The 26,795-nt window shown below is 39.7% G+C and overlaps 1 protein-coding gene across 1 annotated transcript in view; it reads left to right on the top strand.

The window, feature by feature from the left end:
* Positions 1–26,795, top strand: part of TRPC7 (transient receptor potential cation channel subfamily C member 7) — an 85,346-nt gene that overhangs the window by 31,708 nt on the left and 26,843 nt on the right. The window contains exons 3-5 of the mRNA XM_068959912.1: positions 1,689–1,871; positions 18,289–18,453; positions 24,921–25,137. Of these exons, the coding sequence (XP_068816013.1) occupies positions 1,689–1,871; positions 18,289–18,453; positions 24,921–25,137 (565 nt within the window). The remainder of the gene's footprint in view (positions 1–1,688; positions 1,872–18,288; positions 18,454–24,920; positions 25,138–26,795) is intronic.

Genomic DNA, 26,795 nt, shown 5'->3' with positions numbered 1-26,795 from the left:
GCTAATGCGAATCCCAGTTTTAGTTATTATCCCAGTTATTTAGTTATTGCAAATTCTCATGCTTGCAATAACAAGTCCAGATACTAAACTAGGGGCTGGTGATTCCCTTGGGTTGCAGACCTTTAAAAGTGGTTGCTGCACAAACAAACACTTATGTGTTCAAAAGGTGACACAGTAATACCGTTGTGTTGTCCTGACCTGACTAAGGAAATAGAAGTTTTCAGCACATAGGACAGTGTGTGACAGACTATAACCGGATCCTAGATGAAAGATTAAATGTAAACAAAGTTGAAGGAGGAGGGGAGGAAAGGGTTAACCAACTGCAAAAGGCTGTAACAAAAAGTCATCCAACCAACTTGTATAAGAAAATATTTCATTGACAAGAACATCTCATTTCTGAAGGGGAATAATTGTTTGAAGAAATTTAGCCACCTCTAAGAGTAACACCATCTTTAGACAGTGCTATGCTGCCTGATTAACTGCTGCTTGCACAGTGCTTTGAGATCTTTGGCTAACAAGGAAGGCACGTTGCTATGTGAAAATGTTAGAACTAATAATTTAGACAATGTAGGAGCACAAAGCCAGGTTACTCTTATCATTTCATCAAAGCCAGGTTTAACGATCTTCTTTTTTGGTTACTTGCTTAATTAGATAAGCAGCTGAATTTAATTAACTTATTAAGCGTAATTTGAAAAGATCTCTCAAGTCAGTAAGAGCTTGTGTTATGCTTATTATTCCTATTTGTTGCATCAGGTCTTTAATATCACCATTTTGTTAGTGTATTAACAGTAGCCTTAATTGTGTTCTAATTTATTGCATTTATTCAGAGGGTGCCATTTTCTTCATTTTTTATGTGCCAGCCTGTGAAAATCAATCACAGTTTAATTTAAGGCAGTGAAATTGCTCTTGCAGCTTTCCTTCAAGTCAGCTACGTACCATCCCCTTTTCCCATAAGTATAATTTGGGTTTGTAAGGTGGGAGGATTTTTTTCAAGGTGAAATTATTTCATAGGAACTCATGTTGAGTTTCTGAGGTCACATTTCCTAGAGAAGTACTATGATAGAAATTATTCTCTGGGACTGGTTCTTCTTTTGGGACTGGTTAATCAAACTGTTAGGTAATAAAGTTTAAACTGAAATTGGTATTACAACTCTATAATTCATTCGAACCCATCTGGATACCATGCCACAGTTTGATGGGACTCTCTGTAACTCCTTGAAAGTTCCTGAAGAAAGAGTTAGAGTTACTAAGAAAGAATCTAAACTGTAAAGCTTACTGTAAATTTAAACCTGTTTGACCTCTGTTTGACCATCTTTTCATATTCCTAGAAGATGCATCACACAGTGAAGGAAAGATGAGGTGACTGCTTAAAATATCGTATTTCAAAATTTCTTTGTAAAATATCTTACAAAACTTATTGTTCTGTAAAGTATATTTTATTGCACTGTAAAACATGTTGCTGATAGGAAAACTGCTAATTAAGTTCTGGGAGAAGTTCATGTATACCTGTGAAAAGTGAGCTATAACCTAGTTGGAACAGGTGCTTTCTTACTATTCCAGCCAGGAGGTTTTGCAAAGGCAACCTTGCTCACAGTTGCTCTCTTGCTTTTTTGATTGCATTTTTGTTTGTTTGGGGCATGCTCTTGCATGCATAATCAAATAGCGTGTGTGTCTCTGTTTTCCCCTAGAATGACTATAGGAAGCTATCTATGCAATGCAAGGACTTTGTTGTGGGTGTGCTGGACCTGTGCAGAGACACCGAAGAAGTGGAGGCAATTCTAAACGGAGATGTGAACATACATTTGTGCCCTGATCACCACCGGCCAAGCCTGAGCAGAATTAGGCTTGCTATTAAATATGAGGTCAAAAAGGTAAGCTTTTCCTTTAGATGCTTGGCGAATTCATTGTACCACCTAAATGCTGCTGCTGCTTTGATGCCATTGGGAAATGATAAATGAAATATAGATTTAAAAGTGCCTAGGGTTATCCCTTAGATTTTAACATTTTATGGCATTTATCTGCATTTTTCCACATGCTTTATTGTGGAGAAGGACATTTGCAAAGTATGTATTACAGCAGGCATGGCATTGCTTTTAAAGTGATAGAAGTAGATGTACAGATGGCACAAGGGGTTGTCCGTGTGGCACAATGCTCTTGTGCAGGCCACAGTTGTGAATCTGTGAAGGGTTCAGTGGGAACCAAAAGTTATTACCATGACAAGCTTCCCTCCTTCAGGCTGATTCACAGGAAGATGAAGGGTGAGCAGAGTAGAAGGTATGGCAGCTTTGACCACAAATTATAAAAGCAGGATAAAGCAGCTGCTCACCTGCCACATACAATGTGTCTTTCCTCCAAACTAGACCTTCACCATGGTTTGAGGAAATAGTTGAACTTTGCAGTCTAACTGAAGTCAGCAGACCAAATTTCCAGTCTTGCCTCACCCTGCCTTCAACTGCTCCTTGACAACCTATCTCTGATGCATATCTCATAGTGTTTACACTCCAAAGCCACTTGCAACCATTAAGTCTTATCTTTTGTGTAGTGTTAAAGAACTAAACGTATGCAAAAGTAGCAATTTTGTTGTAGGCAAGAGCCTTTACTGCAGTCTAATGGAAGACAGAATTCAAAATTTAAAGAAGACATTGGGGGACTTTCATTCAGAATTCTACCAAAATCTCAAAAATCAATCTTTGGTGAACATTTTGAGGTCTTTTTTTTTCATGGAAATATGTGAAAATAGATAACTATTGGTTTAAAAAAAATAAAAAAAAATCCTCAGCTCCCACTCTTACAACCAGACCCATATTCTAGGAGCTCAGGTTTCCAACAAATCTGAGATTGATTTTTAATGTTACTGATTCACCAGTTACCTAGGGGTATTTCATATGAAAGATACTCAAAACTCTTCTACTATTAAAAGAAAGACATATATTTCAAGGGAAAATATAAAGACTGTTTGACTTATAGAAGCTTAAAAAAAATCAGCTTTATGGAAGTACGTTCTGTGAATGGAAAATTTAATTCTGGCAAATCCTGGGTCTGGGTGGTCCCGAATAATTGCTCCTACAATATGCATTGATGGAAACTGGGCTCCTGCAACTGGGCTGGGAGAGCTTTCCAAATTTTCCAGCTAACATCTGTTCTCGCTTTCCCCTCGCAAACCCGCCACCTGCTCCAATCTGCTTCTCAATAGTGTTGCTGCGCTGGCCAGAGAAGGTCTCTTCCTGTCATGAAAGCCATTAATTAAAGAGAATCTTAAAACTCTTATTGGAAATGAATTGCTTTCATGCAGGAACACATGGTACGGAGCCAGATATTTCCTCCTTAAACATTGTGTATCTGCTCTGTCTCATCACCAGCACTGAGCGTAATGTCTCAGGCCACCCTCACTTAGATGGCTTTCAGCAAGCTGGGTCAGATGCAGCTATTGAGAGAGTTGCTCTGGAAACAGAGCACCAAACGTGCCCTGGTGCTCTTTCAGAAAACAACCTCAGTGAAGGTACTCAGAGCTCATCACTGATGAGGAGCCCCCATTGACCTACAGCCTAAGAGCAGTGCATTTGAGGTAGGAATCTCAAGTCCTCTGAATGTGTGAAGTCTGCGTTTTTTTCCTCCTCTATTCTTCTGAACGCTGGCCTCGCTCTTTAGATACTGAGACTTTTGAAACTGCCCAGCCAGAGCTGAGCCACTGTCAGTTATCGTGCTGTTTTGAGCACACTTGTTGTAGTTTAGCTAGTTTGTTTTAAGAGGAACATTTCCTCCATTTTTCATTTGTTATATTAACACATTATTTCATAATGCGTGACCGCTGGTCTGAAGCCATACAGTATCTGTGGGAGGTCATATGCAGTTGGTCTGTTCATCTATAAACAACTTCCTATGCCCTGGAAAGCTGAGCACCCTGTCTGGATCTCAGTAACTTGTTGCTCACAGATACTAATTACTAAACTAATTACAGAACATGAATATGAGCATTAGTCAATCTCATGTTGACTCTCAGGTTAGCGCTTTTCAGCATATTCTTTTCAGCAGGCAGTGTACATCTAAGAGCATTTAATTGCTAACTCAAAAGGAAGATAGTTCCATTTGTGGGAGGCAGAGACACATTCAGATAAATGGCTTTGGTTATTGGCAGTGACTTATGATAATAGACTGATGTTTATCAGGCATACTTGCTGAACAAAGAGATGGTGTTATGGTAACACAGCAATGATTTCCTTAAGTGGCAATAGATTTGATGCACAGGTTTTATATCTGTTTGAGAGACAGCTAGGCTTAAGTGTGCAAAATTTGTGCTCTGAATTGTATTTTCATTTTAAGAAAATCCTTTATTAGGGAGGGGGGAAGGTGCAGAGGGAATTACAATAAATATTTAATAAATTCATTTTGGGGCTGATTCTATAAATTCCAATCACTTTTTCAAAGTAAATGAAATGATTCATAGGCATAGCAAGATCACATGTGGCCCTCCAGGTATGAAAGGCAGACTGAGAAAAGCATATTATGTGACTTCTCCACTTGCAGCTCTCAAACCACGCAGCCCCTGACCACCCCAGCCAAGCCAAGGCACCACCCGTGGGTGGCTGCGTCTTACCCAGAAGCAATCCCAGAGATATGTAGGCCAGACGTGCTGGTCCCTTCTGGCTTTTTAACTGCACTCCGCATTGGAATGACACGGGAATAACAATGTTTACATTTTTGCCCTGGACGTTAGGTTAGATACAACAGGGCTGCAATTCTATGCTAAGAAATAAAGATGTTCTCACTTAAGTGAGTATAGAAAGGGCAGGGTGGGAAATACTTTATATTCAATCCTTCCCACGAGCAGCAAGAAGAAGCTTAGAAACCAAAAGGCCCTTAGAGATTTCACAATGGGCTGAGAAAATAAAATGAAAGGAGTGGTAGATTCTAGAGTGGTTTTTTTTTCATTAAGTTAGTCTCTAGACTAAATATTTGCATTTACTTACAAAATTTTAATAAATACTTGCTATTTTATCTATTTCTACCATTATGCTTCTTAATTTACGTTTTCTTATTAGCACTCCAAGGGCCTGGGGTAGGCTATATTTGATGAAAATTTCCAGAGCACCATTTATATTGAAAATTATTATTTACTATCTATGAACTTACTTTTCCAGCTACTGTTCCAGCCCATATTTTATCACATCATTATTTCTGGAGTATGGGAAAGACATCAAGGCCTCCCATCCTCAGACAGGATAGCAGTTGCATCTATCAAACTTCATCAGGCCTTTGCACAAATTTTTAAAATCCTCTTTGATTTTTTTTTTTAAACTCGTCTATCTCCACTAGTGCAGAGAACAACAGCCACAGTGTCCTTTTTCTTTAGTCGTAGCAGCTGTTCTCCCAGCTTCTCCTATCCCCTGCCCAGCTCGCAGCCCACAAGGACAAGTTCTCCCCCTCAAAGGCCACATGGCCACAGAGGTAGGTAGGAAGCAGAGATGGCACCGTTTCAAAACGGAGCCCCGTCGCTTTGCATTTTATGGATCTCAATCAGCTCTATCATCTTTTATCTTTTTTCCTACATAGCCACGTGACAATTTTAGGACCACAGTGTTATACACACAGTTCATGTTGTTAGAGCTAATTTTGATTTCAGCTCAAGATCGTCTTAATTTTGCATTCACCACTTATGCTTCCCGATAAGTCACAGGAGGAAGGAGAAAGTCTCCCCAGCTTCTCCCCTGCGTGCACAGCTGTGCCATTCACATCATGTCTGCGTTACGGGGAACTGCGCCACCAATCTCATGGTTGCTCTTAACCCTCAGCCCAGTGCTTCTCGTGCCTCTAGTTTTGAAGGGGCAATGCCCCGCCTGCAATCCTACTCATGGCCCTGAGTGGGAGGCCAGAGCCTTCTTTTGCCTCTGTCCCCTCTCATCTCCTCTACCCAGAAAATCTACAGCTGAGAACTTCAACAGACTTTGGTCCAGCCTGATCCTAAATGATCTTTCTCTGTAATTTTTTTTTTTTTTTACCTTCATGCTTCCCATTAGGATTCTCCATTACTTTGTCCCTCTGTTCTTCCAAAAAGCAATTCACAGTTCTACTGACAGGAGGTAATTTTATTGATCAATATCTTTTATTTCTATTAGGACCTTAGAACATTTGAGACGAACATTGGAAAGTCATTCAAGAATGCATCAGAGGTTCGAAACTTCACGTCCTTGTCTGTCCCTTTTTTAAATTCTTTTTCTTTTCTTTGTATAAAACAAGCTACTAGCACATATAAGACACTGGCGAGAGAGCAACTTCATCTTTCTACAACATAATTGAAGCATTTTATATAGAAAGTCACTGAAGAATTGAAAAACACTACTTGTACATATTTCACTGCCAGGAGAAAGCTAAAACCGCTGTGTTTTACAAAATGGTCTTTAAAAATCTCCATATTTCTCCAGCTCTCTACTCTTCATAAAAGAGCTAAATAATCACTCTATACCCCAGGATTCTTGTAAAACTGCACTTAGAAGTCCTCAAATTCAAGTTTTCCAGAATTCAAATTAGCTTCAAATGAGCTGTCTTAATGACTCATGGTTCCTCAAAAATAATCCCAAATGTTACAATGGGACCATTTTGTCAAGAGTGAAATAAACAATTTGCAAACATTTGGGCATTTAATAAGTCCTGGATACTTTCCAAGAAGCAGACTGCGTTATGTGACTGTAGCAAATTCACTGTCGTCTCGCCTGGCACTACTTAGCTATGCTTCACACTTGCGTGTGCTGGTCAGTGAAGGGTTTCTCTCCTCTCCAGCTGTGCAGACCCCCCATCAAAGGCAGCGAGCGTCTGTATTCTGCAAAAAGGCAGGGTGTGGGGAAGAGCAGCAAAGCGCCTCGCTGGTGATGCAGAGCATAACAAGGCTATTCACGCCATTTCCTTGGATAACATAAGAGAGGGCTCGTCACAGTGTGCAGGCAAATGTCGTGGTGAACTCCAGCACTTACTCAGAATGCATGGAAGTGGCAAAATTTCAAGTGATGTTAAGGTGAAGTGATAATCATTTAGGCTGGCTGTTTCTGATGGATGATAGCCAAGAGTGGTTTGAGTTGCCAAATTTGAGTTCTGGTCCTGAGGAAAGAAAAACAAAACTGATCTTAGCCACAGCACTAGTTTCAAGGGTTTTCTATGCTTTTTCACACAAGCTCTGCAGGAATCAGGTTAGCCCCAAACTAGGTGTGTTCCAGCACAATTCTGACACTTGAAAAGTTCATCTGTCCTGAAGGAGTAGAGTGTCCCCCTTCTCCATAGGGAGGTAGTGGCACTCACTTTTCCTACCACTTTATTGTGAAAGCTCCTTCAGCCAAGGATGCGTTCAGTCCTTAGTCATGTAGGCGTACAACATCTAAGTGAGAGTAATTTCATGCTCTTGACTGGAAATGGTACAGCAGTGCTTTTCTTGTCCTAAAGCAATTAAATAATTTTGATTCCAGTGAGATCCTGGAAATACAAAGATGGCACAGATTTTCCTTATGAGTGAATTCATCTCTTATAAAACATGGGGATGATTTCTCCTAGTGAGGGAAACCAGCCTTCTACCAATGAGAAGCTGGGAAGACTTTCCCTTCCTATCTGAGCTGTCCTGTCATTGTAGGACATTTACTCAAAACAGGGGCAAGTGAAAAGTTATGCCAGACATGTATCCATATGTGTAGAGAACCGATAGTGAGGAAATGCATAGGTTTTGATATACCACTACAAACTACATTTTACTACTACATTTTACTAGTGTATATTAGCTTTACCGAACATTTAAATATTTTCTGTTGTCATCTTTGTCCTTATTGCTATGCTCTTCTCTTGACATCCTTTCATGTTGGCAGGGTGCTTATATGTCGACATTTACCTTTAGGTCGAAAGCCGGAGCTTCTCTGTAGGAGGCAACACTTATTCTCCTTTGTTCCCAATGTCAGAATCATCGTTGCCGTGTTCTTTTTAATTGCAAATGTCGAGTGCCCAGCTCTATTTTCTCAGCAGCTCAGCTCACGGCCATCACAAAGCCAGAGCACCTTTCTCTTTCACGAGTTTTAATTTGATTAACAGTAAGACACACAAATTGGGTTTTGAGGAAAAAAATTAATAAGAATTAAACAGAACACCAGATGGCTGTGTAAATCCTATTTAATAGAGAGCTGGAACAGGAACTTTTCTCATAACTGTATTATTAATAATTAACATATGGATGATGCTCCAAACAGAATACTCCTAGCTGTATTAAATTATAATTTTTCAGTGCATTGGTCATGCGACTCAGGTACTCAAGGGCGTACGAAGCCCTAGCTTTTGCTAACTGCTCACACGGGAGATAGAGGAGCATCAAGGTAGTCCTTTGATGGGCAAAAGCACAACCTTCTGCTCCCACTGAGGAGCCAGCTCTGACCGCTCCGATAAATGCGCAATAACAGACAGGCTGGAGCAGGCCTTGACTAACACAGCATTTGCAAGGGTAACTGGAAAAGCTCAGTGAGAGAGGCAGAAGAAAGTACGCTGGAGAATGGAGGGCTACTAAAGCCCAGAGCTGACAAGAAGTGCTGACACTTGGCCTTGGTGAGGGCTAAGAGTACGTGTGTGCCGCACTGTCATGGGTTGCTGCAGGCTCTGTGCACTCTGAATTTGTGGTTATCCCATGGTGCCATATCCTGGGGATGAACTACTGCAGGGAAAGGGAGGGGAGAGGGACCTTCAGCCCACTGCCTCTCAGACAGCCCATGCATTTGTCTTACTGCCACTGGAAAGCTACGTTGCCATAAACAAAATGAAGTGTTTCAGCTCCAAGCTGGCAGCTTTTGGAGCTGTCTAGGACATAGGAAATCTCTCCTATGGTTATTTGTCCTGCTTAGGAACAAAATGAAATTTAGAAAGTTCCCACACGATAATCTCTGATCTATAACATCTCTAAGGTATGGCTTGAAGCAGGAAAGGGTTGTATTTTACTGTCTAAATGTGAGGCCAGAAGGAGGAGAACTTCTCAAAAACAAATGCTTTTAGGAAGTTGGATTTTGCTCTTTTCCTATAATCCCTGGTTAGTTTTCTCATCTCCTTAGTTTCAGGATTATTTAACAGTTCATGAGGCTTCGCTTCATTGCTGGCCTGGGCTGTGACAGAGGGATGAAAAGTGTTTCTTGTCTCCAATACTGGAAAGACAGTCAATAAAGTACACACGCAGTGTACTTTCTATGTGAATTGTAGAAACATGCTGGTCATTCTGATCTCTAAACTTTTCCATGTAAATTTTCAGCCTCTTTTTTACATTTTTAAGTGCGTATTACAGGCCTTTTGTCAGAGATTGGAAAGGGAAGAAGTTACTTCCTTTCCTCACAGAAAGTTTCTATGTCTCCAAGTATTTCATTAGCAAGGTTCCTTCCTCCCACTAAAATACGTGATTCTAATGATTTCCTTTTGCCCAGATGTTTTAATTTCTTTTCTTTTCCAAGAAGAATCTCATTTTGTTATTTCCTGCCCATACATCCACCCTCTCAAGGCTTGAATGAATCATTTCTCCATCCTGACTGGTGTTTGCAACATTCTCAATTTACTGTAATATACAGATTTAATTATTTTCATTTGCAAAGTGCCACAGGGTCTTAGATGTCCATCAAGACAATGGCAAGAGAGCAGGGGAATGCATTGGGTCTTTTGCATAGATCCTCCAAAGAGATAAAATGACTTAAAATTACTTTTATTAATATTAAAATTATCTTAGAAAATGGCATTTAATATGATCTGCTATAAACCTGACCTTAGATGCTCCCAATTTTGGCTTCATCTCTCTCCCCAAAAGTAGATCTGCTGATGTGCATTGTGGATGGAAGATCAGAGGAAGATGAGTACAAAGCCTCAAGAAGAGCATGAGATTCAGTATTTTTAGTTATTGAGAGGATTGCCAAGTGGTGTTCAAATCTGGCTATCTCCGTAGGCAGAGACCTAGCGTGCAGCTCTTCTGCACAGGTTTCTCATCACCTACCTTTAGATGTTGACATTTGAGTTGGCTGTTGGGATTCTACCTTATGGCTAGAAGAGTCTTGTCCTATGAGTGATTCTTCCTCTCCATCAGCTCTGCGGGAGTCAGGAAGTCTACCCTGGGGTGTCTGAGTTGGAGCACCAATCCAGCCTGTCCTCACCAGGTAGCTTAAGTTCTGCCCATAGCTCAGACTCTTGAGGAGGGACAGGCTATATCATTTTAAATTTCTTATTCCATGCCCCCTTCATGGATTTGTTTCTGTGATTTTGTTTTTTTTGTATAGGTACTAAAGGGAGTTTCTTGTTTGGTGGCTTTCTTTTTGGATGATTAAGTAATAAGCATTTCCAAGTGGCCTTGATTCTGCAGAGTTACAGGGAAAAAAAATGGAGTGTTAGAGGCTGGGACGTCAAATTCATTTTCCTGCTTTCAAACAAACAATTCGGTGATAAGGATTTATTCTTACATGTAAAAAGAGGAGCAACTAGAAACAGCAGCAAATCTTTTTGTAAAACATACAGTCCATTAAAATATGAAACTGGAATTTGTTTGAAAGCCAACAACCTTATTCATTAGACTATAGGAAACTATGAAACACAAAAGAGGTCCTTATCTCAGTGAAGTGACATTATAAAGAAATTAGATAGAACAAGCTTTAAAACGAACCAATTACAAAGCTCCCGTACAGTCTACACTTTCTAGTTATGCATCTTAGCTATATCAGACTTAATTTTATAACATGAATTTAAAATGTAACAGAGAACAATAGCAACAAAAAAATTCTCCGCTATCCCCTCCATTACTGGGAGGATTATTAACCGTGTTTTCACTCAGCACTAGAGAGCATTTCTGTCAATAGGAGAATTGCATTTGAAATGATCCTGGCAGTTTTACTTATTCCATTATTTTTGTTTTCTGTTAAACTAATTTGTTTTTCTTTGGTTTTGTTTTGTGTCTACTTAACATTTTAAGCCTGACTGAATCCTGCTTCTATCCATGTTGCTCGTGCCAAAGGAACCACACTGTGTCATTCTTAGCTCTGCAAGGCATGGGTGGCTTTGGGCAATTATGCAAGCACTGGGATGCTGGGCTGACCTCCATTCCCTCAGCTCTATCTTCTTGTCATTTCTGCCAAGTGAGATCCTGATCCTCTTAACGTAGTCGTTGATTTAGCAGAGTGCAGAAGATCTATCCCAAGCAGCATAGTTGCTTACTGAGTGACAGGAAGGATATGTGGTTGTATACTCTAGCTCTGCTAAGGTATAAAGTGTTCAAAATCAGAAATTTGACTTAGATAACTCAGGTCAACTAGCAAAAGGATCCAGATATTGGACTGGAGAGAATATATGAGCTGGGGAGTAAATGGGTCTCTCGGGATTTGATGCAAGAATGTATTTCTCCACTGCAAAATGGCTTTAAGAAGAAAATTCTCTTGGTTAAGAAAGGTTCTTTTGAAAGGGTTTACAAATGGTGGCAGTTTGTTACTAAGCCCATGATAACATTTTTCTAAGCCTGGAAAGTAATTCAGAGACTGACATTGCACAATTCATTTTTATTCTGTCCTGGTAATTCCAGGTCACCTGTGCTCTGCTTAAAGTAAAAACCTTTCCCCTTTGCTTTGTAAATACTGATATTAGACTCCAGATACCAAGTTTGAATATTCACCAAGAGCGTAACAAAGATCTCCTGTAGGATGAGCAAGAACCTCATGAATATTTGTGTGGTGCTATTAGACAGTCAAATGAACCTCAGTAACAGAGAAAAAAGCTCCAGAAATTCTCAGGACAGAGGCATTTCTGTCCTTCGTGTTCTCTGTGTGTCTCTGCAATAACTGCAATAGCCCAGGGGGTTTCTACTGCAGGAGACCCTTCCTCACATACTACTTCTCTTTATCTGATGCCCTGCTCATATCCCATTGAAAGTGATCTTGATCTATCGTAGTTTCTCTTTAATCTAAGCTGAACAGGGATTCATGAAATTCTTTTTTTTTTTTTTTTGGATGAAATGATGTACTCTCCATTTTAAGATTTCTCACATGGAAAATGTTTTTAAAAACTGGTCCTGGGGCCATTGACAGAATTTGACTATAGTCAGAGCAGTTCTCTTTAGTGAAAAGGTCCTACAGAGTGCATATTTGGATTGGAACTTCACTTTACTTATTATTTTTAATTTATAAAGAGGAGGGCAATGATTTTGAGTCCAAGTAGCTTTCTGTTTCACTCCTAAACTTTCCACAATATCATTTGAATGCTTGTAGCACTGCAGCAACCTATGAGTAAGTTCCATCTGTGCTTACCCTCTAGCAACCTCATTTGCTGTAATTTAGTAGCCCAAATATCACTAAAGGCAAATCTTTGCATCCCTTTCACACTGCAGATAATACAACAAAAATATCCCATCTTGTTTTGTTAAAATGTCTCAAAGTAGTTTCTTCAAAGCAAAGGACCATTTGTTCATTCAAGGTACACAGAACACGGTAAAAGATGAAAAGAAAAAAGGCTTATGTATATATGGGCCTTTTCCTGCACTGTACCTTTCCTAGAAAGCTTCAGCGATCTCCAGCGAGTTCTCTTGTCTCCTGCTCTGCATTGGGTGAAACAACAGTGCAAGTAGGTGGGTCTTTTTCCAGATCAAAAACTGTTCTGAAATATTTTTCAGTTTTGGTTTTTTTTCAAGATTTTTACCAAAAAAAAAAAAGTTTCAGGTCAAGCAAAATATTCTGCTCAGTACAAATCAAGGTGCTTCGTTTAGGTTTTCAGCCTGAAAAATACTTAAAACACCAAAGGAATCTTCAAATCTGAAAAGTGATGCAGAAGCAAAGAACTGCAATGTTCTGTTTTGGTATTTTCATTGTCTTTTTCTCAGTCTATGTGTGTGTGTGTATTTGACCCTTTGATTCAGCTGAACCTCTGTGGTGAAATAACAGGAGAATTTTAATCTTTTGAATGGAGAAGTCAGTGATATGGCAGTAATATTCTGCTTTCTCTGAGTTTCTTGCACCCCAGCTTGTGTTTGCTGAGACTCCCAGCAGCCCAAAGAAGGAGTGATTTGATATCCCTCTGATGGGAGCTACATAAAAAGATAAATGTTTAAGAATGAGCCCAGAAAGGTTGTTCTAAGGGCATGAACACAGCTACACGATCAAAAGAAAAATGTCTCGTCCCTGCCCCTCGCAGTATCTCCTGACATTACAAATGTTCTCCTGAAAATCTGTTTATGTAGCTCCATTTCAGGCCCTCTTTCACTGATTAAACATACCACGGTTCACCTGAGTTACAGCTTTTGTTTGCAGGCTTTTGCTTGCATTTGCTATAAGGCTTACGGTGAAGGGATGAGTTGGAGGGAACGTGACGGGAATCCCTGGGTGGAAACCGAACATTAAAGTCAGAAGTTTGTGCTGTTAGTTCTGATGTGGAGTATTTTAGTGTTTTCGCTGGTTCACTGATGAGTTTTTCCTTCCTGCTTCAGCCCCTGGCTATTTAGCACAAAGATGCATTAGTAAAGCAGGATAATCCTGTCTGAGTGGTTAATTCTTTTGCATTAATGGTGGATTTCTACACTCAAAAGAATTAGAATTTATTTCAGTAATAGATACTGTTGTTTCTGAGTGATTGGCTCCAGTCATCTGAGACTGATCTCTGGCTTTCACTTGCCATAAGTTTTCCTGTTTCTGCTGATGGATTTACAGCATTTATTTATCTAAAATACGTATCTATTTGTTTTATGCTTAATATCTCAGTATTGACTTATACTCTTAGTTTCCTGGATTTCTGTCACGTGGGTATAACTCACCCAGTATGTGCTGCAGGACAAGAGAGATGCTGTTCAGGTAGGGTCCACGGGGTGTTTCAGACAGGGTCTTTTTGTGGTACCTAAACCAGTGATGCTGCAGGCACCTGCAGCGCTGATATCAAACAGCACCAGTAAGTGGGTTCTTCATGACAGATCCCTTCTCTCTTCGATATAATGGACAGTAAATAAGAAGTAACAGTGTCTATATTACAGTTTCATGGATCTGAAGAAACTTCCTATACAGTTATAGAGATATAAAGGTATTTTATTGTCTGCGCAGAGAAACTCATGCATTTTTTGAACAAGAGTTCTGAGGAAAAAATTCACTTTCTGTCATGAGAGCTGTAAAGTACTTTCCCACAATGCATGTACATGCTAAGCTAGGAGAAAGAGCTGTCATACATCAAATTAGATAGCAGCATGGAAAAGCTGGTGTTTAATGTGGCATCTACAGCAGTCTTTAAGAACTTTCTCTTAATTTCTCGGTGGAAAGCAGTTCCTTTAGGCCCTTACAATCCCCACTGAAGGGTTTGGGAGGCTTTTTTCCTCCCTATTCTAGTTAAAGCTACACCTAGTCCTTGGTTTAATCACCTCCAGCGAGTAACAACAGCTTTTGGAGCTGTCAGCACCGCTGAGTCTTTTGGTGACTCTCAAAAACATCACTTTGACAGTTTTGCTATTTAGACTGGCTCTTTAGACCGATATATTGATTTTTTTTAACCTCAGTAACTTAGAAAATATGTGTAACCGATAGGTTGGAGGGAAGCACAGTTTTCCTTACAAACCACATGGGTGTGCATGATGTAAGGGAAACTGCCACCACCAAGCAGGGACCCCGCGGCGGGGGCCGTGGGGCCACCGCAGCCGCTTCTGAGAAGGGACACGGTGGAAAACGGTTTGCTGGAGCTCACGGGTCCTGCTGCATTAGCTCTGTCAGCTTGGAGGGGGCTCGATCTGCCTATGAAAATAAGCACTTAATGCTTTTCAATAGGTCTTTTTGGACCCCCGCGATCCCCTCCACAGCCAGCGCTTCCCTTTCCGTCAGGGGTATCTTGCCCTTCTGCAACGCCCCAGCCACAGCGGACTTGTTGCGACACTTTCTGCCTTTCTCTCCTTCCAGGGTACAGCGCGGGAGCGGCTGCAGCTTGTCCCTAAAAGTCTCCTGGCCCCCTTTTTCGGTACTGAATAAAAGGAAATAGCATTTAATAGGAACTTTGTTTGAAAAAGCATTGTAGTATTTAGGCATCTGTAATTATATCACCATTTTTCACTGCGTTTTAAAGCACTCTGTCTTGAAGCTTTTGTCTCAAGCTCTGTTCTTTTCTGTGCCTATGACACTAAGCAACATGTTAGTTTAATCTTTAACTTGATGCCAGTGCCCATTCCCAGGGAAGAGAGAAAGTTAAACAGCTCTGTATTATCTCTGAGAATCTAAGATTAATTTCTGAAATGTTGATAGAGAGAAAGTTAGCATTGTCCAAGGTCACGGGGTATGTCGTTAGTATCTGACGGAGCACCTGCAACGAAAAATTGTGCTGTTTGCTGTAAGCAAATAAGAGCAAGAATGAATTTTGAACTGTTATCTTCCTTATCCTGATCTTATTTTCCCCTCGTTTTTGTTAACAATCAAAGAGGAACACCATCGAGGCTCTATGGCATGTTGCCAATCCTTATTGTCTCGTACAAAATAAATTGTTCCAATAAATTCAGTTTTATGGCAATTCCTCCTCAATTTTCTCGGATTTGTATTTTCATCGTAGCTGTTCCCAGACAGAGGGAATCAGTGAGCAGATGAAAATGTCTGATGAATTCTCTGAAGTGCCAACCAGCATAAGACTTCGACTGTCTCATTGCCAAGGACAACTGAATTTCTTTGTCTGAATCAATTCACACAATGTGGTGAGCAATTGTGAGAGCCGAGGAAAGCCCGGCTGTGGCTTTGGTCCTGCACTTCAGGAGGGGGCACACCTACCAGTGTGACCTGCCGTGCCGCTGGCTGCTGCAATCGCTGATTTTCATCAAATCTGAAAATAAAATTTACAAAGGGAATCAGTTCTCTGTCTATTTTCCTTCCAGTTAATCTTTTTTTCCCCCCATTTGCCAAAAAAGTAATAGCCCCTAGCAGCGTTAGCGCAAACATAAACACTGAACATTTGGAAATTCCTAATTGTAATGGTGCTGCCGTCGCTTTAAGTTTAAGCTTTAAATGCTCAGAATGATTAGGACCGATGATTTATAGACCTCCTTTTGATAAACTTTCTCCTTTCCCTCAAATAACTTAAAAGAAAGCATAATAATATGGTAATATTTCCAGGGAGAATTTCTCAAGAAAAAAGAAGGTCAAACAATTTCCTTCACTCTGCAGTGGGAGTGGTAAATTCTTCTTTTTTTTCTTTTTTTGGAAAAATGCAGACTCCAGAGCCTAATTTATCTGAAGAAACGCATTTTAAATGGCCACTAATGTGCTGTTAAAGAACAAAACGCGCTATTCCATAGCAATCCTAATTACTGTGTAACTGTATTTCAATCTGCACTAGCGATGGGCTGATCATTAAAACTCACAATAACTGGTTTGTTGTTATGCAAACATCTAGAAAAGAGTCCATTAAACTTCCCATGCGATCCTTGTCACAAAGATAGCGAAGATGCAAGCATGACCGGAGTTTTCTCTGCTCTTCAGCTTCGTGTGTTGCTTTTCTAATACCCCATCTGATGGACACTGGAGTCCCACTTTTACCGAGACTGTTGAAATCGCAGCCGGTTGCAGCCAAAAAGGGCAGCAGCGGGGCAATGGGGCAGTTGCCAGACCTGGGCCATGTTCACCACGCCAGGCAGGGGTAACAGCAGCTGCAGACCCCTAATAACCTCCCCTTTCCTCCTCTCTTTCTCTCTCTACTCCTTTATCCTACCCCTCGCGTCCAGAAAGTTCTGCTTTTTGAAATAAGTGAAGTTTTTACATTTCCCTTCTAAGAACATTTATTCACCCTCAAAACTCATAAATGAAACACTCAGCTCTGCTAATGCAATCAACCACATCAACAACATATTTATTTTTCATCTTTTCCCTTAGTTATTTTGCTTTTTAATTGTCTTTCTTTGTGATTAAAGATAGTCACATTCTAATTTCTATCACTCTGAAAAACAATATGACACAAAGAAGCTTAATCTTTATTATAAAACTCGTATGTGGCATCCGGTGGTGCTGTAATTTTGCTATTAAGAAATTGCCCTTTTCAATTGTCTGCTGCTACCCCCTTTTTTCCCTCTGAACAATAAACTGAAGAAGAGTCTCAGCTGCAGGATACAAAACACGTACTTTCTGTGTCAGAGCACCGCAGCTCTTCCTTCTGCTTTTAAATTTCTCTATTATTTGTCCCATCAGTGAAGAATGAGCTGTCATTTTTTTTTTAAAGATAATCTGAGATACAGCATTTAAAGCTGCTCCCTGCAAAATACCAGATAGACATTTTATAGCTTACAGGAGGGGGAGAACCATGCAAAGTGGTTCATTCTGGTCTACTTGCAGTGAAGAAAAACAGTGTAAGGTTAATGCTGAATAACCGTTGTTTTGAGGTGCCCTACTACTTCAGTTGTCTGTCTGTAGCAAATTATCAGAAATTTTTCTCAGCTTAACATCAAAGCGCCTCTCCATTTCTTTTCTCGATCTCAGTGTAGACCATCTTAGGAGTTTCCACAGGTGTGATTCCTTTCCCTCCTCCTGCCAGTGTTGCTAGTAGTTAACTATTGAAAAGAATGAATGTGATATTGCGTTGTAAATAATCTTTGGTCTATGGACTTTCTGATAGTGTCATTTTCATAAACCAAAGACTTATTTGCTTTTGCGTATGGTACATGTAGAAAGACCATGGAAAAGCGGATTTGCCTTTCTGTTGCCTCACTGCAGTAGAAAGCTCTTGATTTGTAAAGTCATTAGCTGAACTGTGACTAACAAAACTATCCATTTTTGTCCCAATTTAGCAAAACAATTACGTATTTGCCAACAGACAACCCTCCCAAGACACGTTTGTGTGTGAAATTATGGGCTTTCTGTACAACCAATCAAATAGACCAATGCAAGTGTTACTGAATCCAGTCTGTGGTGCGCAGCAGCCCAGAAGTTTTAAAACGGTGCAAAGTCTTGTAGACTTGTCTCATTTCAGTGACAACGATAGTGCTGGCCACACACTCAAATCATGGTCAGCAGAGTGGAGTTGCAAAGCCCAAACCCACAGATGTGCTTTGTCAGTATTGGCCACTGGCAGACACTAGATTTTAGCTAGATGGGCTGCCCTCTAGCAAAGCTTGTGTCTAGAAATGACATGAAACAGAAGTGAAATACGCTCCGCCAGTAAGTGGGAATCTTAAGGGCCTGGTTTGCAGTTTTCTATTTGCAGCACCATAAGCGTCGTTGGACTACAAAGTCCCTGTCTCGCTCTGCTAGTACGTTCTGCATGTTATACGCTGAAATCGCATCCTTTCAGACAACGTTACTGACACTTTTGTTTTTATCTCTCTTTCAGTTTGTTGCTCATCCCAACTGCCAGCAGCAGCTGCTCACCATGTGGTATGAAAACCTCTCAGGCTTACGGCAGCAATCTATAGCTGTGAAATTCTTGGCTGTCTTTGGGGTCTCCATCGGCCTGCCGTTCCTTGCCATAGCATACTGGATCGCTCCCTGCAGTAAGGTACAAACTGCTTTAGGCGCATCTTCTTTACGGTCATTTCTATCCAAGGCCTGCAAAGGAAGTCACAAATGTTTCTGTAACGCTGCTGCAAAATGATTGATTCTATCCTCTAAGATTGCCTCAAAGGAGGGCAAACTTCAGGTGTTTCTTGATATGCACAAATGGAGCCATTAGGCTTGTTCTAAAGTTCACCTTTTAAAATAAGAAAGGATGGAGGAAGGGAACTTTGAGACAGCAAGTATGAAGAAGAACAAAAATGGGGAATAGCAAAGGAAAAAGACCTTTGCTGTCCTTTTAGTTCACCCTGATGTCATTCCCTTTTCTGCACTCTGTGTTGCAGGTTCCTCTCTTCTTCAGGGCTTCCTATTTCCTTTTCCTTCCAGTTCTTTCTGATCTTGCATTTTTAGTTAGTGGAGCGTTATTATGGCACATGCATCTGAAACTCTGCAAAGCCACGGGGGACTGCTGAGTGCCACAGAGAAGACTAGGCTTACTCATGCAACTTCTGCAGCGCTGAGGGAAAAGATGAAGAAACTTGAGAAGTCGCTATGTATCTAATTATGATTGTGCTGTATCTCACAGCATCAGATGGAGCAGGAAAGTTTTGCTGAGACCTAGAGGTCAAAAGACCAGGGCCAACCATTAGCTTGTATGTAAGCTCAAGGTGTCTGTGGTATGAATTTTGTAGTGAGATTTCTATCCTGAGACTGCTCAAACAAGTGGAGATAAATAGGTGCATGGCTGAGTGATGAACAGCTTTTTTTCTACTCTTATCCCTTAAAAGAAAAGGGGAGGAATCATTTCATATGGAACAATACTGGCCCCATCCTCCCTTACAAGTTAGAATGTCTTCAGCAGAGGCTTATCACAGCTGCTGAAATCTGATAGAAACAGCCCTTGGCATGGATAGTTTATTTAGTGTTAAAAGCATTTTCTCCCATTTCCTTTAAAGGTCGGTAAGGAATCCTTTCTAAATTTGTCAGGTTCAGGGAACTGTAGATTCACTGATGAGTATTAAGGAAAGACTATAATTTCGAAAGAGTTATCTGTTCCAGACAAACCTGTGGAAACAGATAGCCTTCCAGAATATGTTGTGTAATAAAACACGTTTAAAGCCTGATGTCCTCCAAAGCATCTCCAGGTACTTTCTCTTAGAGTACTTGAGAATGTAACTTTTTTTTTCTCAACATTTATGTCAACACAAAAGTCAACAGCTTTTACGAATACTGAACAGAGTTCTAAAATATCACACAGCACAGAGAAGTGCCTATGAAATCAGAGATGTTTTGTGGGAGGTTTTGGCTAGGACTTAGCAGGAATTTGTGTGTGGAATTACCATGTTGATTCCTGTATATTAGAACTCAGTCCAGGAGGGATTTAGGAAGCTGTTTAACTGCTTTCACATTTGCTTCACATTAACTGCAACGTTTGCGGTGTATTGTCAGAATTAAAGGGGTTGCATTTGAATATAGCGATAGCTGAGGAACATAGCTAGACTGGAAAAAATGTAGACTTTAAACAAAAAATATAAAAAAGGAACTAAACCAAGGCAGCATTTTAAACCAAACCCATTAGTTTTACAGCAGAAATAAGAAATGACTGAGAAATGATCATTTTTAAAAAGCTTCTTGAGGTAGATGTACTAGAATTGAAAAAATGGTGGAAGGGGGACAACACAACCCCTCTCAACTTTTCAGTGATTCTGATAGCATTGCACTAAGCCTTTCATGGAACCTCATTTCACTCCTTCTCCCTGTTTTAGACTGTGAAAATGTATGTAGCCTTCTATCATAAATTTAAATTGTAAATTCTTTCCAACAGGAAGTGCCTTTCAATGCATGGTTTTGCATCAGTCAGAACAATGTAGTTTTGATTTTTGACTGGGGCCTATGATAAAAATAACTGAAAAATGGCATGATGAACACAGCTTCCCCCAATGTATTGGCACTCCACCCAAAATTGTAGCTATTAGATGCAAGGGCTGAGGACTGATACATGAACCTTGTATCTCCTCACAGTGTTATTGTACCCAGTTATATATGCAATATATTCTCTAAGAGGATGGTGATATTAAGAAAGGATTTACGTGTGATACTGGCTGCTCTGAGCAGCCTGATTTTGTCCTTGCCATTTTTTGCAAGGATTTTGTTTGTTTGTTTGTAAGTCATGGAAACAATTTTAATGTTGTACAACTACGTAAGAATGAAATAATTTTTCCACAGCCACAATCAACTTAGATGCTCAGATTAAAATCAGGTCAGGCCTGGCCTAAAAGCCACATGAGTGCCCAGGCGAAGGTGCTGCCTGCTGGTGCCAGGACAGCTCCTCAGCTCGTAGGAACCAGCAGAACGTGTGACCCATTCACTGGCTCCAGAGAATAAAGTCGCTTTCCTGGTCCTCTTCTGCTGGCTTCAGCAGATGCTGTATTTCGTGATAACTGCAGAGTCAAAACCTCCAGACAGTTACTGTTTTGAATCAGTCCCATAGTCCATAGACACGGCGAACGTAGCTTAGGGCTCCTTTGTACAGGGCTCTGTGTCTTGACGGGTCGTTGCCTGAGGCTGGCGTTGTGTTCCGTCTTTGCTGAAGGAAATGAGGAAGAGTCTGCTTTATGAGCCAGGCAGAAAGGAGGGAGTTAGCTTAGGTGGATTTAGCCAGCTCCTCTGCTTATGCTCTAAAGAAAGAAAATCTGGGCCATCTCCTCCTGTTTACTGACCCAAGTATTAATGTGGCTCTTGTAAAAGGTGACTATGTTAGGGAATACAGGCCTATTAGGGATCTATTTCAGAGCTAAGACAGTGAGAAAAACCAGGGAAACCTCGGTAATGTGGAACACAGCTTATAGTAGCTCTCCTGATCAATACTGGGATGCATCACAGTCTTAAGAAATTTTGATCAAAGGTAGCAGCTTCATACAGAGTAGTAGAGTAATTCATATCTCAGAATAATTCCTCTACTAGTATATCTCAGCAAAGCATATGTTTTCAAGCCCTTACTCCCTAATGGAAAGTTTTCTTTAATAAAGACTCTGCAGTGCTTGAAGATGCCATACAGCCAGCATCCTTGAAAGTTTAGTATACAGTAGTCAGCTGATTTTGCAACTGAACTCTTAAGTCTTCTTTTACATGCAGTTGCACAGAGCTGTCTTATTAAAACAATTTTTGAGTAATTTTGTTCATTCACATCTGGATACACAGACTGTTGGCAAAACTCCCTGAGTGTAAGCCTGTGCTGAAATAGCCAGGTCAACTCATCCACCTCATGAAAGTCATGACTCTGAAAATAACTGGTGGTTTATATGTTGATGTCCAAAACTTGTTTCATCAGTGATCACAAGAGAAGATAAAAGACAGGATGGAAAAACTGCACAGTCTGCTGCCCAATTTCCTATTGTCAAGAGCAAGGAGGGTTTGGACTGTTTGCAGAACTGAAGAAGTATTTTCTTTCTTCTCTGATCTGTTGAAGTACGCAGTCAAATATTATAATGTCTACAGAGATCATTTGTGAACAGGTCACATTGCCTGCACTCTGCCCTTGCCCTTTTTCATTTAGCCGTGCTGGGGATTTATGGACCACAGCTCCAGCTGACACAGACCTCGCATCGATTAAGCACTGGAACTTCCTTTGTTCACTCCACCTAAAGATGTACCTCTGCCTTCTTACTCTAGATGTTTGACTCTACAGTAAATCTGTATATGATTTCTAACACAGTTTTCTTCATGCTATGAGTATAATAATGAAAATAGTAATAGTTTTTCTTCAAGATATTTCTATCATTATTTGTTCCTATCTCTTGGAGTTGAGATTAATTTGCATTTGGACAATCCACACACACACACACACACATATATATAAAAACTATATCTATATTATATATATATATATATAATATATATATATTTTTAATATATTTTTTCCTTTATCTATTTATTTTTCTTTTTGACAAGTCTGTGTGATTTACTGTTTCCTGAATATTAAGTCATGAGATGAACTATTCTTTTAAGACTGAACCTTTGTATTCACATTCTGTCAGCATTTCTATTATCTTAATAGTGACAGCCAGGCACTTCCTTGCAAACCTGGCTTGATGAAGCATGATATTTTGATTTAATAAAGTAATTGAAAGATTGATACATCCAAGTAGTTACACACCTTGAATTTAACCATATCATGTTGCTTTAAAAATATGTTATTGTCATAAGGCATTAAGCTGACTGAAGGAATTCAAGCTTCATTAATTTTTCACAGAATATTCTAGTCAACACTTTCAGCTCCTGTAGCACTTGGCTAAAAATCAGATTTCTGAGAAGATATGAAAAACATCAGCTCAAGAAAAAAATTATAGGCTTTCCTCAATAATAAAGAGGATGAAATGTTGATGTAACCCTGAATAAATGAAGATTTTTGTTAAATTAGTAAAGAACTAAGTGAAATTATCCATACAATTCACTTGGTTCTGTAACACTCAGGATTACTTCTCTGGTAACCAAGGCTGTACAACTTGAATCTCAGGTCTCTATTTTTTAAGTTTCTATAAAAAGGAGAAAATGCCTAATTATTTGGAGTGAATTCATGGCTCACAGGAGAGCGCTTTTCCCCTTTGAGTGGATTCAGAGTAGAAATGAGTCTTAGGTAGATTGCAATTGTGTCTTCCTAAAGCCTTCGTGGTAATGACCCACACTCCCGTATTGTAGTTTTACTCATTCTCTTTGAGCTCTCTTGGCCAGGTCGTATGAGGGAAATATCTGAGGTCATTAATCCTATGGAACTTCCCTTCTATCATAACACTGTTCAAATATCCCATCACTCTATCAACCCTGCACTGGAAATACAAGGAGTTCTGCTGAAAAATGTAAATCTAGCCAATACCAGCCATAAAAACGGCTGAGAATTAACGCTACACCAAAGTGTACAGCACCAACATCAGAAGACTGAACCGGTGTCACAAATGATGGGAATGTTTTTAACACGCTCCATTTGAACAGAAGAAAACCCTACCTCTGCCCTGGTATTTCTAGACAAGACTAAGGAAACTCAGACTTCAATTCACTGCAATATCTGCCTGCTTAAACATTTCCTCGGTGGCTTCAGTGAGACATGTACATGTTATTAAGGTCTCAGGAATAGATTAGATTTTTCTATTTTCGTTTTTGGAATGTCTTTCTGGGATTTAGAAACACGCAAATTTTCCAGTAGGCTTTTCTATTCTGTCAACCTCATAAAAGATTTTTTGATATTTTAACAATTCAGAGAAGAAAAAGAGATAAGAAGCAGAATCATAAAGCGTCCATTAAATTTCTTTTAGACTTAAAGAGCCCTGGCATAACAGTGCCCTGGTTTTAAAAAATTTACTGCTCTGCAATGACCAGAGACCTGGGCTCCTTAGAAACGAACTTTGGACTGTTGGAGACAATCAAGAGAAAAGGGAATTTAGCTTTTCAGTCTTTTTCATATTTCCTTTCAGTAGATACCAAGAAAAATTTGAGGATAACTTATCATTGAGGGAGATTAATCAATGAGTGATAAAATGCAAAAATCCCCTGCACTTTGAGGCAGATTTGGAGGAAAAGGCCCATATGGGACGACATTCTCTTTGCTGTATGCTGTGTCCAATGCCATGTATGCTGGTCCCTGCACTTATAAAGAGCTTCTAGCTCTAACATATTTCTGGAGTAATATTTTCTTAGATCATGGAAAATATAAAATGACACGTTATTTAAATTAATTTGCAAGCAGTGCTTCTCAATAAGGAAAAATATTAACTATAATGAAGAGATCTTGTCTCAGATCACTGTTGCTCCACTTGGCTTATTGTAGTGAAACAAATCCCTGTGTTCTAATTAGTGGATCTCCCACTTTTGTAGTAATTATACTAGAACACTATCATACCAGGGCATACCAAAAGCATTACTGAACAATCTTTAAACAGAATGCTATGCCCTACACAGTGCTAATGAAGCAAGAATTCAGCATTAAAAAGAGATTCTGATATAGAACAGTTCATAATGCTGTAAGGAGGGGGGAAGTAGGACCATTATTAGTCTAGGATTTATATTGACATACATAAATACGTTTATACCACGTACATATGCACATGTAAGTGTGTGTGAAAAGATAAACATTTGTCTTGTATATAAATGTCTTATCTCTTCATTTTGCACTCATCGTATGGACAGGATAATTACCTATCACGTGTGAGCGTAGCTGTGCAAGATGCTAACATGCACAGAAAATTATCCAAAAGGTATAATTTGTAACGCAGTGTATAATGTCTAGTAGTAGCAAAAAAACAACTTGAACATATCTGAACCCAATTCAGTTCATGATCTATAATTAATTTCTGAAGTTCTTACTAAAATTCAAATAACTTCTACCTTGAGCAAATCGTTAAAATTTTTACAGGAAAAATCTTCCAGGAAGTGGATGAGGAAAAAAATAGCTTGTGTCTTGTGTATCTTTCATTTCAGTTGGGACGGACCCTCCGCAGTCCTTTCATGAAATTTGTGGCACACGCAGTTTCTTTTACAATCTTCCTTGGACTGTTAGTAGTGAATGCTTCAGACCGATTTGAAGGAGTAAAAAATCTTCCCAATGAGACCATCACGGATCATCCTAAACAAATATTTAGAGTAAAAACAACTCAGTTCTCATGGACAGAATTGCTGATCATGAAGTGGGTACTGGGTAAGTAAAAGCAAAATGTTTCCTAGTCCTCCAGGGGTGTTCAGAATGACTAGGAATAACTACAGCATGATAGGTGGTGATATGTCAAAATAAAAAAAAACATGGCGCTAAATTTTGGGTTGCTGGAAGCGTTTTGATTGATTTAAACAAGAACAAAGATGACTTGGTCACTGCTTTTGAAAATACTAACTGATGCTTAGCACAGTACCACTTTCTGGATTTCTCACTTTGCATGATGAATGCTATAGATGCTGTCTGTTTGCCTCAGTTGGTTTAATCATTGTATCTTTAAAAAGGTAGCATATTCATAGAAAATTATAGCTTCTCTGTAAGATATTTCTCCTTTTAAGTCCATCTAAAGTGAACAGAAAAAATGTGTCCACAGGACATAGGTGTCTAGCCTGTTTTAGGCTATAACAGGATCCATTGCCATGGAATTCAACTATAACTCACTGAACTTTAGTTTACTCATCTGCAGAATGGGTGTATTGTTATTTGCTTCTTTGTATAGTAGCCTGAAATCTAGTGCTGAAAAGTGCCAGGTAAATAAGAGTTGTATTTCATGAAATTCGTAGTAGGAAATTATCAGTGGTGAGACGACTGTACAGCGCTCAAATCTTTTAAAAGAGATGAAGATCTCTCAAAATTATAAAGTATTGGTTTATTTGGATGAGTTCTGCTAAGTGTAAGAGTGTGTCAGAGGCACAAGTTAAACTGCCAGGGAGTTTTAGGCAAATTGAGATGTATGCCTTTTCCTGCGGGCACAATTTATTCCTGGCAGGTCTGCTACCTTGAACCACTAATCTAAACAAGCTAAGAAGGATTTATGGGGAAATTGAGCTTATTGGCTCTGCAGAATCTTTATCTACCTTTTCTATATCTATTTTTACTCACCCCCATGATTTTGATTCTCTTCTTGCAGCATGACAAATAATTCCGCGGTTCCATAAGTACTGATGGCGTTAAACTCCTCTGCAAGATAGGGTAGGGCTGCTGTATCTGATAACCTCCTGGCCATTATTCCTTTGTTCCCTGTCCCTGCAATAAGCAGAATCCCATACAGGATATTAGGTAAGAAAAAAACTGAGTAGATGCCAGACTGGATAGAGTAAGTCTGTAAGATATATTTTTAAAATGATATTAAAGCAATGGGACAAGATGATTAGATTTTAGACTAGGTATTATGTTCTCATGGGCAGTAGATATCTGCCTGCCTGAGTGAGTTCCTGAGAGGTGGAGGAGAAAACATTTCATTTAAAGTGAAGGTTTTCAGTTTTCTGGGAGAAGAAAGGTGATTCATTGTACCGGCTTACGAATATAATGAGATTTTCTAATGACTGCCTACATCAGCACTGACAGTATGCTCTGGCCACGTTACCTGTCTCCCCACCTACTGCTTCAAATATTATTTCAGCAACAGTAAGGTGAAAGTTTGGTGCCTACGGCCCGTGGAGAGCTGGCTCAGGGCTTGGGCACTTGCTGGGCCTTGTATGCAACCCGGAATTTTAAGGGCTGTAAAAGGAGAACGGATGATGAACTGAGCAGCCTTTTGGTACAAAAATATTATAGATATCATAGATATGTATACATAAGCGCAAATATAAACTTGTAAGACTAAACACTATAGATATATATCACAGGCAAAGCAACAAAGATAT

Source organism: Struthio camelus, chromosome 13, assembly GCF_040807025.1.
Source record: "Struthio camelus isolate bStrCam1 chromosome 13, bStrCam1.hap1, whole genome shotgun sequence".
Lineage (NCBI taxonomy): Eukaryota > Metazoa > Chordata > Aves > Struthioniformes > Struthionidae > Struthio > Struthio camelus.
This window is presented reverse-complemented; position numbering and strand designations above follow the sequence as displayed.